The sequence below is a fragment of the Dendroctonus ponderosae genome, unplaced genomic scaffold (genome assembly GCF_020466585.1).
Source record: "Dendroctonus ponderosae isolate FM_Combo_2020 unplaced genomic scaffold, Dpon_F_20191213v2 Dpon_F_20191213_2, whole genome shotgun sequence".
In the NCBI taxonomy this organism is placed as follows: Eukaryota; Metazoa; Arthropoda; class Insecta; order Coleoptera; family Curculionidae; genus Dendroctonus; species Dendroctonus ponderosae.
Window position 1 is genome coordinate 19,162,175 of NW_026018165.1, and position 16,615 is coordinate 19,178,789.

The 16,615-nt window shown below is 36.8% G+C and overlaps 3 protein-coding genes across 6 annotated transcripts; 1 reads left to right on the plus strand and 2 right to left on the minus strand.

Moving 5' to 3' along the window:
• Window positions 1-248: 248 nt before the first annotated feature.
• LOC109545289 lies at window positions 249-4,875 on the minus strand. Of its 3 annotated transcripts, none has more exons than XM_019915887.2 (8): window positions 4,724-4,872; window positions 4,229-4,658; window positions 1,859-4,060; window positions 1,498-1,750; window positions 1,241-1,440; window positions 1,056-1,192; window positions 852-970; window positions 249-789 (listed from the first exon to the last, which is right to left on the minus strand). In XM_019915887.2, exons 2-8 carry the CDS (start codon window positions 4,554-4,556, stop codon window positions 579-581), a joined length of 3,450 nt encoding a protein of 1,149 aa, XP_019771446.1. In that variant the 5' UTR covers window positions 4,557-4,658; window positions 4,724-4,872; the 3' UTR covers window positions 249-578. The 3 variants fall into 3 exon arrangements, with proteins under 3 accessions (XP_019771446.1, XP_019771447.1, XP_019771448.1); XM_019915888.2 differs by having other exon boundaries at window positions 4,229-4,681; XM_019915889.2 differs by lacking the exons at window positions 249-789; window positions 852-970 and having other exon boundaries at window positions 1,114-1,200; window positions 4,724-4,875.
• Window positions 4,876-5,980: 1,105 nt separating this feature from the next.
• Window positions 5,981-10,304, plus strand: LOC109545367. 2 transcript variants are annotated; one of them, XM_019916032.2, is made up of 9 exons: window positions 5,981-6,089; window positions 6,395-6,487; window positions 8,168-8,336; window positions 8,392-8,562; window positions 8,617-8,962; window positions 9,073-9,385; window positions 9,439-9,606; window positions 9,661-9,877; window positions 9,929-10,304. In XM_019916032.2, exons 2-9 carry the CDS (start codon window positions 6,420-6,422, stop codon window positions 10,154-10,156), a joined length of 1,680 nt encoding a protein of 559 aa, XP_019771591.1. In that variant the 5' UTR covers window positions 5,981-6,089; window positions 6,395-6,419; the 3' UTR covers window positions 10,157-10,304. The 2 variants fall into 2 exon arrangements, with proteins under 2 accessions (XP_019771591.1, XP_048519826.1); XM_048663869.1 differs by lacking the exon at window positions 5,981-6,089 and having other exon boundaries at window positions 6,265-6,487.
• A 3,700-nt stretch (window positions 10,305-14,004) lies between these two features.
• On the minus strand, window positions 14,005-16,605 carry LOC109545252 (UPF0047 protein YjbQ). Its single transcript, XM_019915823.2, has 4 exons — window positions 16,504-16,605; window positions 16,208-16,447; window positions 15,629-15,765; window positions 14,005-14,605 (listed from the first exon to the last, which is right to left on the minus strand). The coding sequence occupies exons 2-4, from the start codon at window positions 16,365-16,367 to the stop codon at window positions 14,390-14,392; spliced, it is 513 nt and encodes a 170-aa protein (XP_019771382.1). The 5' UTR covers window positions 16,368-16,447; window positions 16,504-16,605; the 3' UTR covers window positions 14,005-14,389.
• Window positions 16,606-16,615: the final 10 nt, after the last annotated feature.

The following is a 16,615-nucleotide window of genomic DNA, read 5'->3' on the forward strand; positions in this document are numbered from 1 at the left end:
TTTTAAATATAACAAAAAATAAAAGTTGGATTACTTGCAAAACAAAACCATGAAAAACGAATTTACTTTCACAAATATTTCACAGTACAAATTTTCTGTTAACAATCAACGATACACTATTTACATCTATGTACAATATTTTTGCATCAACTATATTAAGCCATTTTAGGTCCAGGCGCAACAAAACTAGTTTGCAACAAACATTGCCAGTGTAAACAATTCACACACAAACAATAAAATTTCTGTAATTTATCATAAACATTTACTATGCCAAACAATTCTTCAATTTTCATCCATTAATGGGCAACAATAATTTACAGGTCCTATCAGTACAATTAATCGCTTCCTTTATTGCATTAGTGACAAAGTAGAAATTGTCGTGCAAATTGTTGTAAAAAATTTTCTTGCAACTTTCTCCACTATTAAGCGATAATTACCAAATAGAATCAACTAAAAGTCCATCGTATCAAATTTCATAGGAATTTCACTGATGAATTTGGAATTAATTGAATTGGACAATGTTCGCAATATATGTACATATTTACACTGTGCAGAGCATGTTTTAGGTGGGTTTCTTCTTATAACTCTTCAGAGCTTAATATATACGTAATGGCATGTTTTATCTTCAGTTGATCGTTTACGATACTGATTATGTATTTTCCTGAAATGAATTCCGGCTCGGTCTGGGTCACTTCGAACATCCTATCAGCCGTTTGTGCATTCCAGCAGATAATCCCTTCCTGATAGCAGGCAAGAACAATGCCGTTCTCAATATATACGCCTCTCAATCTACAAATATTCACTCTGTTTCAAGACTAGTTCAGCCAGTTAATTGCTGTAACGTAGTATACCTGTCGTAATTCTTTGGAGGCACATAACTGGCCAGCTTCTTCCATGAGTGATTCAGGCCGTGGATCGCCACTATTCGCAATTCCTTGTCCACACATTCTTGCAAAGTGAACAGAAACCCCTAAAACAGTTCTTGCAATGTTAGTGCCTTCTTGTCGGCTGTAATTAAACAATTAACACGCTAACTGATTCAATATCAAACTTACCCGATCGCACTTGGCCCATAGAGTGCATAGCGTGGATTTTATGTCAGTCATCTCAATAGTAGTGGCCACATAGCCATGTTCCAGGTTCCAGAGTGTTATTTTGTTATCCCCGCATCCCATAATTAAGGTATCGCAACCTAAAATCCTTCAGGCTTAACTGAAGCCTATTGCAACAAAAAAATTACCTTGAATATTGTGCAATGAAGATACATAATGCTCCACTGCTTCGAACTTGCTGATGTTGCAAACTGCCTGAAAATCTGCAGTCAATTGATAGCAGTGAACAAACGTCTTCTGGCTATCCACTTCATTGCTAGCTATGTGCCAGCTTACGATTATCTTTGGTGACGATGTTAATATGGAATAATGGACGTCATCAGCAAATCTTTGAAGAAAAAAATTACATTGAGAACTAATTCAATTGGATGATAAAATTCCTTACCCTTTAATATTCTCTAGCTGTAATACTTTCTTATCCAGGCCAGTTTGCCCATTCTTCCAGTAATAGACAATTGCAAACACATCAGCAACTGGTACTTCTCGAAAGGCGCTCTGATGTTCTTTAGTCCACAACTCGATGTATGCTACACTGGACTCCGTTGAAACGACCATTTCCAGGGCTTCCTTGAATATGCCATGTTTATTCGTTGATAATCTTCGGATGCTTCCTTTTTTGATCCACATATTTTGAGCGCCTAAAATAATGAGACTATTTCAACATATTTCTTAACAATGTACTGATTGTAGCTTAAGATTCGAGTAATCAGTTTAACCGACGGACATTTCCATTCCAAGCATCTTACCTAAAACATTGCCCAATGCTGTCTGTGTCCAAAAAGAAATGAGAGTTTCTTGACAAAGTATTAAATTATAATCACGGTAAAACACGTTGATTACACGACCATTATTGTTGGAAACTTGAATCAGATGCTGGTCCCTCTTCTGTCGGGAATTCGGACTGTTGGAAGCCCAACTGGTAGATGACGGTTCAATTTCCAAAGCAGCAGTCCTCTTTGGCATTGTGGAATTTAAACATCGATAGAACGAGTTTGGAGATCTGTCCTTATCAAACGAGATAAATGTGGCTGGATCAAGATATTCTAGTCGGGGAATTTGCGGCTGTACAGGCTTTGAGCATTTTTCGGAAGAACTAACTGATTTGGAGGAGTTTCGCGATTCTTCCGTAGTTGCTCTATCAGACACTGTTTGCCCGTTGAGCAAACTACCGCGAGTGGTTCTTTTATCTTCCGTTGAGCTTCCCTGTTTTAATATATCGTTAACGAAAATTTGGGAAATAAAAGGGTTTTTCCTCCCGGCATTATTATAAGATCCCGTACAGGATAGAGTTTCTAGTTGATCTTGTGTCTTATATGTATAAACAGCCATGATTGTCGATGGTGGCTCGCAATCCTGATACTGCATCACACACAGAGCATCGTTCTTCCATCGTTCTGATCGAAATTTATCGGAGGCAGAACCATTGTCCACCATTGTTCGGAGCATCGATTTGGGAGAATTGCTCAACCTACATTGAATAGAACTCTTTTCTTTGCTATATGATTGTACGTTAAAGCTATATTCAGTTGAAAAATCCGACATACTATTTGTGGATTTTTCGTTTCTCTTCTTGTCACTGCGAATTACCAAAGATGTCCGGGAACTCCCTTCACGTCTGGAGAGGTTTGTTGACTTGCCAGAAAAATGTTCGGCTTGATTTTTGAATTTAGCTAACTGTTTTCTAGGTATTAGTTCAATTTTTGAATTATCATGATTTGTTGGTTTTACCGGAATAAATTTCCGTAAGTTTTTCCACCGACTCTTCATCTCTGGTGTTAAGCAATCAGACCGCCGGTCTCTTTTCCTGCCTTTAGCGGTGGATATGGCCGTCTCACTTTTAGTGATGCTTTTAATTGCTGATTTTTTACAATTCCTACGAAAAATTTCACTTCTTGCAGACCCAAAGTTCTCTTTGCCTGGACGTGTGCTGTTGAGTTTATTTACCGCTTTTGGCAGTGCTGATGATTCCCTGTTATTGTTTACAAGATTACTGCAAGAAGTCGACTGTGATATTAATTCTGTACTTGGAATCAAGGTGAAAATATCTTTGTTCTCTTCAACTGTTACATCAAAATCACGAATGGTTTCCACCAATCTAGATGGCGGTGTTGGGATTGAGAAACTAGGATAAACTGAGTCTATGATTTGAGTAGGATGCTTCGTGTTCACATTATTTTCGCCGTTATTTGTATTAAACCGCTGCAAATTCCTGTGATTCCGGTTGTCTAAAAAGGAATCTAACGGTGCATCGAAACTTCCTATATTGACTAAGTTGCTCTTTCGCGATTCTAGAATATAAAATTTTCCTTCAAAATAATTACTTGATTTGCCTGTAACGCATTTTTGGTTTTCCTTTTGATCACTCAGTTCGCCTGTTGCGTGTTTACTTGGTTGTTCCTTCCATTCTTTAAACCAATCTTCTTGTTCGGTTTCATCAAAGTATCTAACCGCCCTTGTTACACTACCAGTGGGATTAGGAAATCGAAAAGTCGCTGGTTGATCTTTTCTTGTCCCCACCTTTGTGCTTTTCTTGTCATTGCCCACTTCTCTGGTAGATTTACTGTGCGAACACTTTGATACACTACGGATTTCATCTCTATCTTCTGAACGCTCTTTGAGCTTCTTCTCTAGATCGCGATTTTGTTGCATTAGACTCAAATTTTTTACTCTTACTGACCGTCGATTTTGCAAAATCATCACAGTCTTCTTATCTGTGGGCTTCATCAGTTGCAAGTAACTGCATAGTTCCTGTTTCTTAACGTTTTCTGGAGCGGAATCTGAATCGTCCCACTCCCGCATTTGCTTCTGCTGTGAGTTTTTTCGCGCTTTAACTGGTGTGGCCTGGCCACGCATTTTTCTTCTAGCTCTAGGTAGAGGTTTCCCAGCTGTTTTGCGGCTGGAGGTAATAGAATTGTCGGACGATTCATTTGAGTAGGCATGCGACTGATCTGAAACCAAAAGGCGTCACATGAGCAAGATGAGAGTAGAAAACATGTATGCGGTGACAACAAATGCACTTCAATTCGAAATGGCCAGAAAAAATTGCTAATTAGATTTTGATTCTTGAACAGTTTCAACGGTTCGCTTTAGTCGAGCAGTTTTGTTGTTTAGCTTACCTTGGAGCACTGTATCATTCCTAATATTCGGGGCATTTAGATCTAATGATATGATCTCATGAAGGAAATGGTTTTCGCTGGAATGGAAATCCAAGCTTTGGAAGCAAGAGCTGCTGCAGCTTTCCTCGTTCCTGTTAAAAACGTCTAGACTTTTCAGCCATTTATCAACCTTCTCAAAGGTTGTGGGCGTACATGAACTATTGTAGGACTGCTTGGGATCGCCATTGATAGGCAAACGATCCAGAGCAGCGTCAGGATCAAGCGACTCGATAGATGTGGAATTCTGAACGCTGCTCTCCGAACTGGAAATAGTAATTGCGGATTCCATTTGAGCAACTCTTTGCAAGTCTAAGCACAGTCTGTTTTGTTAATTACGGCCTAGTTTAACCAGGGTTTATCTTGATGCAGCCGTCTGCCTCAATTCCATCTTCTATAACAAGTTCAGGTTACCCTCTTTACATCGGAATTAGTATCGTTGAGACAGTGTTTACATACCATGCAGGTAACCAGAAAATAGCCAATTTGCCTGTTGATGTTCAAACGAAGCAAATATACATCATATAAAATACAAATTGCTATTTGTTTTGACACAGTCCATATTTGTTAGATTCTGACGACGTTCGGTTTCTTGGCATTTGACACGCATTAAGGAGCGTTACTAGCGCGCCATCTGTGGATTTATCGCCCAAATTAGTACAGCTTGCTGTAGCGCGAAATATACAGTGCTTCCGAAATAAATGGCCAAGTTCCTGGAGCGCGTTAAAAAAAATGTGTAAAATAGCTCTTAAACGTTGAAGCCCAAAATCAAACGGACATTTTTTTCTAGGTAATTTCAAGGAAATTATAATTTTCCAACTGCAAATAATACTATTTTTTGGTCAATTAAGTCATTTTCTTGCCGTGTATGATGAACTGGATTCGAAAAGGATCCACGTGAAATTTAATCTTTAAATTAGGTTTTCTCGACATCGATGAATTTAATCGGATATTCCCAAAAGTACAAATTTTAATTAAAAGTCCATAAAATTTGTGAATTTAATCTGAAACGCCCAATCGAAGACATAAATGGAAAATAAAGCGTTTAAGCCGCCGGTTTCCCACGCACTTACATTAACTTTTCACGAATATTTTCATCATTATATGCCTTTTTTGCGTTATTGCCCCAGGAATGAACGGTTTCATTTAGATACACCTTGTATACAAATGTATATGTGTATGTATAAATCATTAAAATCTGTTAAATTAAATAAAATAAAAATAAGAATATATAGTACACACATGAATGAAATCCAAAAAAATATATGAAAGGCATAAATGCACACGAACACTGAGATTGAAATGGAAAAACTCTCGAAAAAAATTCAGTTTGCATTATGATTAATGTATTTGAAAAATATTTGTAAATATCACTGCATTTTGCCCAAGTTTTACAAGCAATTATAAATTGCCTTTAATTTGCCGCCCTATCCTGGTCATGACGTACTTAAAAAGTACAAATAAATATACAAGGTGCCAACAAATAAAAACACCGTTTCACCTTACGTTAACTCCAAAATATTGATGTTATTGCCAGAAACACTGTATGTACGCTGTTTTAACTCACTTTATGAGCCCTCTATGAAAAGCCATTAACACCGGATTCTTGGCCTGGATGGCTGGAATATTCCTAATAGATGCCTACATCTGGTGCGTAGAGCAAATGCTGTGATTTTGAAAAAAATGAAGCCAAAAAGAAGGAGAAACTGAAGCCCGCAATGTGCGACATGGCCCAGTTGGCCAGTGTATTTCATTCGGGAAATATGGTTCTTTAAGGCTGGAATTGGAACCATTGTAGTGTGATTGTAGTGCATTCTTGGGACTTGTAAGTTCTAATAAATTAACGCTTGTTATTAAAAGAATTCAAAAAACTACTCGTTCATATATTTTGCGCGCGCATTAAGTAAATGGTGCACAGTTAAATTAAATTCTGGAAAATAAACTCAAATCTTCATATGAGTATGAACAATTTAACATTTTGCAACAAAGCTGAATATTGCTCACAGACCTCGTACTCGAGGGGTCAGGTCACTTAGCCAATATCTATCTTAATTATTGGTATTGTCACTATTTAACAAAACATTCATTAACTTATCGAGTTTAGTGTAGTTAATATAATATTTATTCCAGCCTGGATTTGAGTCGGTCAAAAATTATGTCCTTCCAGGGAACCATTTTCCTTTGCCTGATCTGTTTGGTGGTGAAAACAACTGCCACGGTCACGTAAGTGTACAAGCAATATTTCTAAGGGAAGTTTGGACTTTTATCCACAATCAATATTTACTGACATGTTGCGATAATTAAACAATAAAATGGTTCGTGCCATAGTTTACATCAGCTCTAAAAGTAATTTGTATTGTGGATACTCTGGTTGAGCCGATAAACCGCACATTTGATTTGCTACGGGCTGGTTGCTTTGCTTTAAAACTGTCTCAGTTCAATCGACAAACTTAAAATCGAATAAAAAGTTCCCTGTCGCAGATTCAAAAAGTGTTCGTATTCCACCCCATGGTACGCATATGGTGCGGACCACCCTGGAAGTTGGCCATCATATGGGTTTTCATCAAAAGCACATTTGGTGGTCAATTTTGAGTAAAACTGAACGAAACATTTACGTGTGGTTGCTTGTTTTAAATTCAATTTATTCAATTATTGAATATTTTAACACCCTGTCAGTCGAGAACTAAGCGGTTTTTTAAAATGTTAAAAACATCAACAGTGCTTCGACTTGAAAGACATATTTGCAAAATACACTAATTCGAAAACAATCGTCCCGTATCACATCAAATCATATTTGTATGTGCGCCAATGACACGAAAAAAAATTCTTCTCATTGCCATTAACTATTTGTTCATGTTTTGTTTTAGCGACATTGTTCATCAATGTTTTTATTGTAGAAATGGTATCAATGTTTCATGAACATTTCTGTTGTTTAGTGTGTTTTATTTTTTTTATTCAGAAAATAGAGCTCTGCTTATGCAAGTTTATTGAGAGCAATTGATTACGATTTAGGAGAACGAATCCATCAAGCATAAGAAGCGAATTTAGACTAAAATAAAATATTCTTGAAAATCATTCTCAAGCCTGAAGAGTATGAAAGCAAAAGTTTCAAATCCTTTGAAGAAATGAATGCAGGCAGCCTCAAAAACTGAATTTTGTTGAGTGGACTGATTGCCGCCCACTCATCAAGTTAATTCCCTTATTGTTTTTTAAAAATTGATTTCTTGTCCATTTTAATTCAGCTAAAAAATATTTAAACAGATAATCGAGTTCACTAACTAAGTGCCTTGCTGTCGAGACTAAAAATACGTCTCATAATATTTAATCAATTACTTTCCTGACACAAAAGTAAAAATAAACGCAAGTTCGTTTACCCCCCTGGAATGAATCAGTGCACAATAACATTTTCTCAGATGCTGGTTTTAGCCGCGGCTCAAGCTCTTGGACAAATAAATGCACTGGAGTCAAAATACGAAAATACGACTTACTTAGAAATGCCGCAAAACTGAACCTGAGCAAATGCGTGACTTAATTCCGATTTCAGCAAGCAATAAAAACCCATGAGAACAATTCCTTGGAAGTTAAGTGATTCTGTTACCGTGTTTGCTAGACAAAACTCCATCCCATATAATTCCCTGAACCACATCTGCTGCATACCATTGACCTGATGAACATAAAAAGAGGCATTGATGGAAACCCGTATTTTATGATGGTCGTATATCTGTCAGTAACCCCGCTGTAATGGTTAGTTACAAGTAATCACCAGATGGTCCATTAACTGCAGAACCGCTCTATATATGGGATCTAATCAGGAGTAAACTTGCACCCGGAGTGTCTGCATTTTATCTAAATTATCCCCAGACTCTTTAATTTTAATTTAAATGAATCAACTAATTTTTACAGAAATGAAGACATTAGATTGGCGATTCTCCAGATGGTAAACGTAGCGAGAAACACCGACGACAAGCTGGAAAGACACGAGTTTAGAGAAAAGCAATTGGGCGAGCAATTGAAAAAAGGACTGATCAACATTGATAAACGAATCAAGCTATTGGATCCGCTTAAAGGAGCGGTAGGTTTTCAATTCACATCCACATAAAATCCCGGCTTTCACCCAAATTATCCAGGTGAGTAGAATAGATGAGCGCCTGGCTGCAGTCGAGACGATTCTTCTGCAAAAAGACAAAGAAGATCGGGACCGTCAGCAGCAACAGCAACAAATCTACGACATTGTGGTGGATATTCAACGGAAACTCCCAACCCTGCTGGACCAATTGAACCAAGACTTAAGCCAAAAGGTACAGATGTCGACGGTTGAATCCAAAACGAACTCAAACCCTTCAACTTTGCAGATGTTTATGAGCGCACCACCGGCTGAAATCACTGAGCCAATGATGACGAAGAAGGACTTTTCCTCGATGGAAAAGGAAGTGGTCGACAAGATGGAAACAGTGTCTGCTACCATAAGAAGCGTGGAACAAGAACTGAGCAAAATCCGCTTGGAGAACTTGAGCAGTATTAAAGATATCAATAACAAGTCCACGGAGAATCTGGACAAAGTCAAAAGGCAGTTGGATAACAGCGAGAGCTTACTGGCGAAGTACGAGAACAAACTGGCTGAGTACAATAACAGGATTCCGAAAATTGTTCCCGACAATCACAAAGAACAGGACGAATGGAAAGAAAGCTTTTTAAAAGGTAAACTATTTTTGCGCTAACTCATAGTTGATTAAAATTTGACTCCAAAAATCCATCATTTGGTGTATTCAATTGCACTTAGTATTAACAAGCCTTTTGTCTCATTTTAGTTCTCGATACTCAAAAAACCGAAATTACCGGTCTTGTAACCGAACTCCGGGTGGTCCAAAATCAACTAACCCTGTTGCCCAAAAAATCGGAGATTGACCCGTTCCAAAACCTCACGCTTGCAAAATTGGAAGAAATCAAAGCAAAAATACCCCAAAACCAACTGCAGCCGCTACAAAGCATGGAAGCAATTTTGAAAGACATGCGGGCTGAAGCTGGTGTGACTCACCAAAGTGTTAAAGGCTCATTTAACGAACTGACTGAAATAACGTCCCATCTAACCGAGAGTTTTTCGAGCAATTACGAAAACATTAGGCAAGCTTGGGAAGAAAATCAATCTGAATGTGCGCTATAAAAAAGTGTTTTAGGACCGAAATTCGAAATCTGGGAAAAATGGAGCAAGTGATGATACAAACCGCGGACAGTGTTTTAGATACGAAACGTCGCATGGAGTACGGAGTTCACCAAATCATTGCCGAAGTGGACAAGCAGATGAAGGCAGGAGCAACGGAAATCACACAAGGAATTAATGAGAGGTACAGAGTGGAAAAAGGACCCAAATAGAGGTTTACTGGATCATTTTCGTCCAGATTTGAAGCCTTTGAACTTTCCATTCTGGATGAAGACTATGGTGCGCTGCACAACTTAACTTCGAAGATTCAGGATGAAATCGGCAGGGTCTGGAGACAGATTGGAATTATGCATCAGCAGATGAGCGCCAGCACAGACACGCTGAACAAACTGCAAAATCAGACTGATTCCTACGTAAATGGTTCTTTGAACGTCATGGATAGCATGAGAGGAAAAGTAAGTGTGCAATTTGCACGGTTTAAGCCTTCATTCTTTTGGTCTATTCAGGTCACTCAGATCACGGGGCGCATGCAAGAAGTGGATGAAAACCTCAACTTCCTACTTGGAAAACTGTCCCTACTGTCTCAGGAGTTTAATCGGATTAAATCGGGCTTGGGTTCCACTTTGGATGAAATCCGATCCAGTTTCCAAAAAGTCCAGGACAAAATTAAGGACAAAGGGCCTGGCCCGCACAATATTTCCAGCAATGAGATTGTAGATGTTACACCCAGTTAGATTCGAGTCATTTAAGTAACTCACGTTTCGTTCTACTGTTTTAAGTGTTTTATCTATAAAGTGCCAGTTTTAAAACTAACTAGTTATGTGAGAGCGAAGCTCAAAAATGCAAATATTTTTAAATATAAACATCTATTGATAAATCAAACAGATTTTTTATTTAGAATTCCTGCATTATCTCTTGCCAAACATACCAATGGAGTGGAGAGTAGCGAAAGGAAAATTTGTTGAAAAAAGTGAAACTTCTAATGCTTAAAAAATGGACATTATTGTTATAAAATCATGCAAATGGAACCTGAGAAGAAAATGCAGCGATGATAATATTTTTCTTTATTTCATTTATGCAAATTATGCGCTAGGTACAATATAGAACGCAAAATCAGCCGTAGGAACAGCTGACGGCATTTTAAAATCTCACCCTCGCTTGGTACTCAGTACGTACAATGGATCAGTTTTTTATCATTTACCCACAGATTATTTTTGTCGAAAACATTTTCGGTTAATACGAAATATAAAGTAAGCGAATCTTTGTGCAAAATCGATGTCTTATTCAAAAAACCACTCTAAATGTACGTTGATATGCCATTATAAATATTAGTAGCTTAACTCTTACTTATTATCTTATATTAAGTAGTTTTTCATTGAGGCTCGGTTTGCAACAGATGAGCATCTGGAAACCGGTTTTAATAAATTGTGTTTATCCTAATTATTATCACAATTTAAAGAGAAATTCGGACTTCTCGCATTATTAATATTTAAGCCAATTGTTTCCATCTTAAGTTTCTTTGATTTTCCAACCATAATTGGTGATTAAGCCGAAAAGATGGATAAGAATTTACATTCCCACGCAATCTGTGAGCAAAGCGAAAAAACTAATCTAAAACAAATACTATTTGCAGATTTGTTTGCAATAGTGGCAGTGACCTATACTCAATAATTAGTCAACGAATTCGGGTTTTCCAGTGCAGGATCTTGCCCATCCCAGTGAAAAATGGACCAATTTAGTTGTTTTTCGTGTGAGGTACAGGCTGAGAAAACCGATTTCTTTGGACATGTACCGATTGCTTACAATCGAAATATAATATAATATATACTTGATGGAAAGGCAAAAATACAGCTAATCTATGGGCGCTAAATATTTATCGCTTGCTTCCTTTGAGGCTAATCATATCAGTTACATTTTAGACGACTTTAGATAGTAATACATCAAGGACGGATGGGTAAAAAATTTTCTTTAAATGACTCAAAGTTCCTTGCTACGTTTCGTTTCCTTGTACCGGGATTATTGCTCTTGCCACATACATTTAGAGGCGATAACTAATAGAGATGCCATAACACCAATGAATATTACGTGTTACCAATTGGATCTGAAATTTAAATTTCCTAAGCGTTTAAGTAAAAACATTGGTATCAAGGAACTTTTTTGTTCATCATGGGACTTACATGCGCTCGTGTACTTAATAATACTTACAAAATATTTCTGATTATGCTTATTAACATGAAACACTGTATACGGATGAGATTGAACGAAACCATAAGGGTTTGCCGATCAAAGCCATATTTTTGCCATTGAACGAATGGTGTTTAGGTACAACATAGAGACAAATAACTATGTATGTAACAATTATTCAGCTTTTCATCTATGAATGACCCCTATTCACAATTCTTTGTGCGATTTTATAACAATCCCTAAAAGACACAATTACACTTTTTCAAGTTGGTTGCAAGGAGCGCATTCTTTCCTCCAAATATATCAACGTTATTTCTTAATGAGTAAAATGAAACTCAATAAAAAATTGGGTGTTTCCCAATCATTCAGATAGCCATTTCTTGCTCTTAATCTGAAGGTAGGAACAACGGAATGGGTTAACAGTGGGTTTTTACATCTCAGTAACTAAAAAGGTTTGTAAATAATACAATGACAAAAACCCTATAAGCGCAGCTCTAAGTGCCGTTCATGTCGGATAATTGAAAATTTGCCAAGACTCTTACTGTGTTTTTGAATAAAGTGAAAGTTAGCTGATCTAACGCACTAGGAACTTGACCTCTGATCTTGCCATTGCAAACACTGTCCATCGAATGCATTTTGTTAATGTTAAGTGGCGGTTCTATTTACAAACTACATACTTAAATTTAGAGAATTTATTATAATCAGTACTAATAAACGCATTTCAGTGATGATGTAAAAAATGCAAGTAAGAAAAAGTAACGTTTATTTACAAATTCCATAATCTACGTTATAAATTACACACATTTAGGGAAGTGTAAAATGCTATAGGTCATGAATATACGTTGTCTTTGCCGCTTTATAAACGAATTCATGTACCCTGTATTTTAGGAAATATTACATTAGATTTACAGTGAAATCACTCTGTGATAACTGCAACGTTACAATTACATGATCAGAAGTTGGAAAAAATTATCTGAAGGCTGAGTAGAAACGAAATAAAAACCTTTCCGATTGATTTCATGTTGATTAATAAGTCTCACATAAGAATGCCAAAGTGTTTCATGACTAAGATTTCACATTTCCTAACATTTTCACTTGATACCTAAATAGATGTGTAAATCTATCAAGTTATCTAGAAAATTTTATTTATTAATCTAAACACACTAATAAATTGCTTCACACTTTCGTAACTAAAAGCATGGCATGTTAGAATTATTGATAATAATTGATTAATGAATAAGAGCAACTAGAAGAATATTTCAGAAAAAATGTTAAATCAACTCGTTGATTCAATTGATGCATAAAATGTGTAAATAGTTTGCTGGTCGACATTTGCAATGTCTGTATTTGCTCCTCTAAACAACGAAAAACGCCTAAAATTCGTGTCAATAACAAGGTGCAAAATTTTAAAAATTGCGAAATTCACTTCACTCATGTGCCTCAAGAACTAGAACCAGAAAGTTGCTAAAATTGCTTCTTAAAACGATAAACAAACCACCTGATAATGCCAGAACTGTAAAGTCGGTTTATTTAATGTGATTTAAAAATTGAACTTGGTACAATCTCACTTTAAGCCTTAAAATGGTAATCATATTACGTAGTTAATTTACGACTTTTTGCAGAAAAGTGTCAGTATATTGCATTTACAAGGTGAAGGAAGACGCATCATTACATAACACACACTATATACAACCCGTAGCGACGCTATTTACAACAAAGATTGTTAAAATTATTTCTAGTATTCTGCCTTTAGGAATTCATATGGTGTCAACAATCTTCCGTTCGTTATGCTTAAGTTAATATCATCGATCAAATCATTTACAATCACAGATATACATATATAGGGTATTGCAAATTTGACGGCATGTCTTACGTTATGTATGCAATTACTAAATATTTAACAAATTACAACTTGTGGCTAGTTTCCACACAAAACAAGATTGTAGTGTCTTCCACCTAATTTCACCGGCAAGCGAGAAATACCTCCATATAAACTTATGGACAATTAAAAATTAAATCAAATCCCAAATACTATCAACCTCTCAACAGCGTTGTACAGCAAGTCACACTTACTCAACCATCACACGTGCTGGTTTATCAATTTACCTCTGGTAGAACAAGTTGCTAATAATCAATTGAAATGCATATCATCTAAATAATTAATCATACCGTGATTTTTTTGTGTTGGCTTACACAAAACAATTAGGTTCCTGCCAGGCAAAGCCTAATTTCCATAAATCTCCTAATCTCAATAGCCAATATAAGCTGACTTACAAGTAAGTTTAACCAAAGACATTAAACAAAATTAATTGGGAACAAGGTAAACGCGGCTGATGAAATAGGTTTAAAGCGAAAAGATAGCTGGTGGGAAAAATGCAAAAATAAAAATCCAAGCAAGCATATTTCAAAATATATTCGGACCAAACAAAAAATGTAAAAGCTAAAACGGCGAGTAAAAAGTGGAATGTTCTAATAAACACTTAACAAAGTATGTAGGTAGTTCAGCAGCATAATATTAATAAAACACTAAATGTAAAATCCTAGCTGAAAACAACCCACAAAAAAACACTATAGCTAAAAAGTAGGAAAACAATGCCGTTACTTTGAGTAACAAAACAATAGCAAATAATATTAGAAAAATGGGAACCCTAACCAAAAACAGATATCATAATGTACACCTATGTACATATTGTCGTTAGGTATATATTTGGTTTTAGTCCTTTGAGACCGTGTACTCGGGGCCATTCTCAGTGCTTGGACAGAGAATGCCCCGAGTGCTTCCCCTAACTGCTGGTACTAGCCATAGGGCTGACAGGACTGAGTGGGGTACAGTTGGCTTCACGCAGACATCCGTTGAGGGTGATTAGAAGTTTGCGCGATCCCGCACGGTCCCGATGTTCTCCTAGCCAGATACCTTGCCAAGTCCCCAGGTTTAGCTTACCTTCAGTTATTGGTATAGTGACCGACGAGCCAAGAAAACATGCTTTAACATGGGCGGGCTGGTGAACACAAAAAACATTTTTTTGTATGTTGTCTTAAACACATTTTTTTTGTATAAGTTTGAGTAGGAAACCTGTCTGTTGTGCTGGATGATCCAAAGTGCTCGTCAGAACTTCCAAAGTTATTTTTTTGTTCATCAATCGTTACTTTTCTTATCAATATAAGTCCAAAAATGCACTAGAAATTTGGAAAGGAATTTGATTTTTTTTAAGTGTGAGCGCACTTTTACCCCTACATTTATACTTTCAAATCGCTGATTATAATTATTGTTCTAGAAATGATATGATCAATTCTTCTGAAAGCAAAATCTTTGAACTTTACTTCGACCATTGACGATTTTGCTCATGCAAAAGCAGGTTTTGGAAAAGCGTTCTTTTTAACAATTCTTGAATTTTCTGCTGATTTCATCGACAATTTCATTTAGATGAAACTGAGCCTTTTAATCCGGTATCGAGTTCTTGGGGATTATAAATTTTCTTGTTTCTTAATTTCGAAGTGGTAAAATCGACTGATTTCATCGGAAAAAAATCGCTCCTAAAGAACCGACACTCATTACGACATTTTTCAATCACTCTGTTCAGGTAGGTATTTGGGTAAAAATGATTCGAGCAACCGGTTTTTGCAACAATAAAATCCAGTTGATTACAAATCCAAAACCCCAATTAATGAGTTAAAACAAATACAATTATATACCTACATTTAGGAATTTATGTTTCAGACCTTTCACGTTTTTCTCTCATGAGAATGTTCTGCTTTTTTAACATGAAATTATTTAATGCTGTTCGTAATTTTCTTTTGTACTTTGCAAGAAGTTCTGTTTCTCTACATGAGTGGACAAGACAAATTGGTTCATAATTTCCAGTGCTTTTTACTCGTTAATGGCATCTTTGATATGTAAATCACAAAACCCCCTGTTTGCTAACCACGACACAATTGAGAAAACTACCAAATTTAGTCCTTGTCGAATGTGCATTTTTTATACCTATTTCATGAATTGAAAGTGCATTAGAATCTGCGCTTACCATGTCATCTGGTCCTTCGCAGGAATGTCTATAGGGTAAACCTTCAGGAACAATTTTATTTAACATCATTTCCATATCGTCCCGCACATCTGGATCCCAACTTTCATTTAGAGCTAAACTAGCACTCGTATGGAGTACTGAAAGCAATAGGAAATGAGTTTAGAATCTGGACAATATTATTTTGGCTGATTGTTTATGGGATTGCTACTAGAGTCAAGGGCTGATATTAATTGACAAAATTGGCAGACCATTATTTTAGGGGGGGCGACAGCCACGCAGATCGTGTTGAAGCCCTTAAAGTAAGTTTCAAAAAATGTAATTTCGGTAAAATGGGGTTCACTCAACAGTCCCTTGATTGCCTTTGCAACCCCTCAAAAATTCCTTTTGATTACTGTAATTACTCCTAATAGGTCAGGTTCTGACCTCCAAGTCTACAAACATGTTTGATTAGTAACTGGCTCTCCATTAATTAAAACTGGCCAGATTTGGGGGGGCATCAGACGCTATTAGCTGGATGGAACGAAACAATTGCCAATACTATGAAATTAACCAAAAAAAACAGTTGTTCTGGCAACTTACTTTGGACATGACAGATTCCGATGGCGAACTGAAACAGTTCGGGCACCTCTCGAAGGATTTCTTCAGTCACCAGGTGGACGCCCCGATGTTGGGGCCTTAAATTAATTTTTTTCTGGAACCAGGCCGAACTACTTTGGATAATTCTGGCTGAAGAAGCCATGTTTGACTTGCCACTGCCGCTGTCGGTCGCCAGTTTGAACGTTTTTTTTTATAACACCAATCACAAATAATCAAACACCACTAAAACACTTGTCAACTGCAAGTTCATTATTATCATGAGCAGATCATCTACCGACCTTTCTTTTACCGCTTCTACACGAAAATAATAAAAGGTTACAAGAACCTTCCTTTCCTAACCGCAGTACGAGTGGTTCGTCTCTGACACTTCGGCCATCGTCGCTCATCTTC

Coding starts and splice junctions, on each gene's coding strand:
- LOC109545289 (XM_019915887.2), bottom strand. CDS start 4,556: ATGGAATCCGCAATTACTATTTCCAGTTCGGAGAGCAGCGTTCAGAAT. Junction 1,193..1,240: donor TTCATTGCACAATATTCAAG/GTAATTTTTTTG, acceptor GAAGGATTTTAG/GTTGCGATACCTTAATTATG. Junction 790..851: donor CCTCCAAAGAATTACGACAG/GTATACTACGTT, acceptor GAATATTTGTAG/ATTGAGAGGCGTATATATTG.
- LOC109545367 (XM_019916032.2), top strand. CDS start 6,420: ATGTCCTTCCAGGGAACCATTTTCCTTTGCCTGATCTGTTTGGTGGTG. Junction 8,337..8,391: donor TGGATCCGCTTAAAGGAGCG/GTAGGTTTTCAA, acceptor CAAATTATCCAG/GTGAGTAGAATAGATGAGCG. Junction 8,563..8,616: donor ACCAAGACTTAAGCCAAAAG/GTACAGATGTCG, acceptor TCAACTTTGCAG/ATGTTTATGAGCGCACCACC.
- LOC109545252 (XM_019915823.2), bottom strand. CDS start 16,367: ATGGCTTCTTCAGCCAGAATTATCCAAAGTAGTTCGGCCTGGTTCCAG. Junction 15,766..16,207: donor CGGAATCTGTCATGTCCAAA/GTAAGTTGCCAG, acceptor TATTGCTTTCAG/TACTCCATACGAGTGCTAGT. Junction 14,606..15,628: donor GCGAAGGACCAGATGACATG/GTAAGCGCAGAT, acceptor TGTGTTCACCAG/CCCGCCCATGTTAAAGCATG.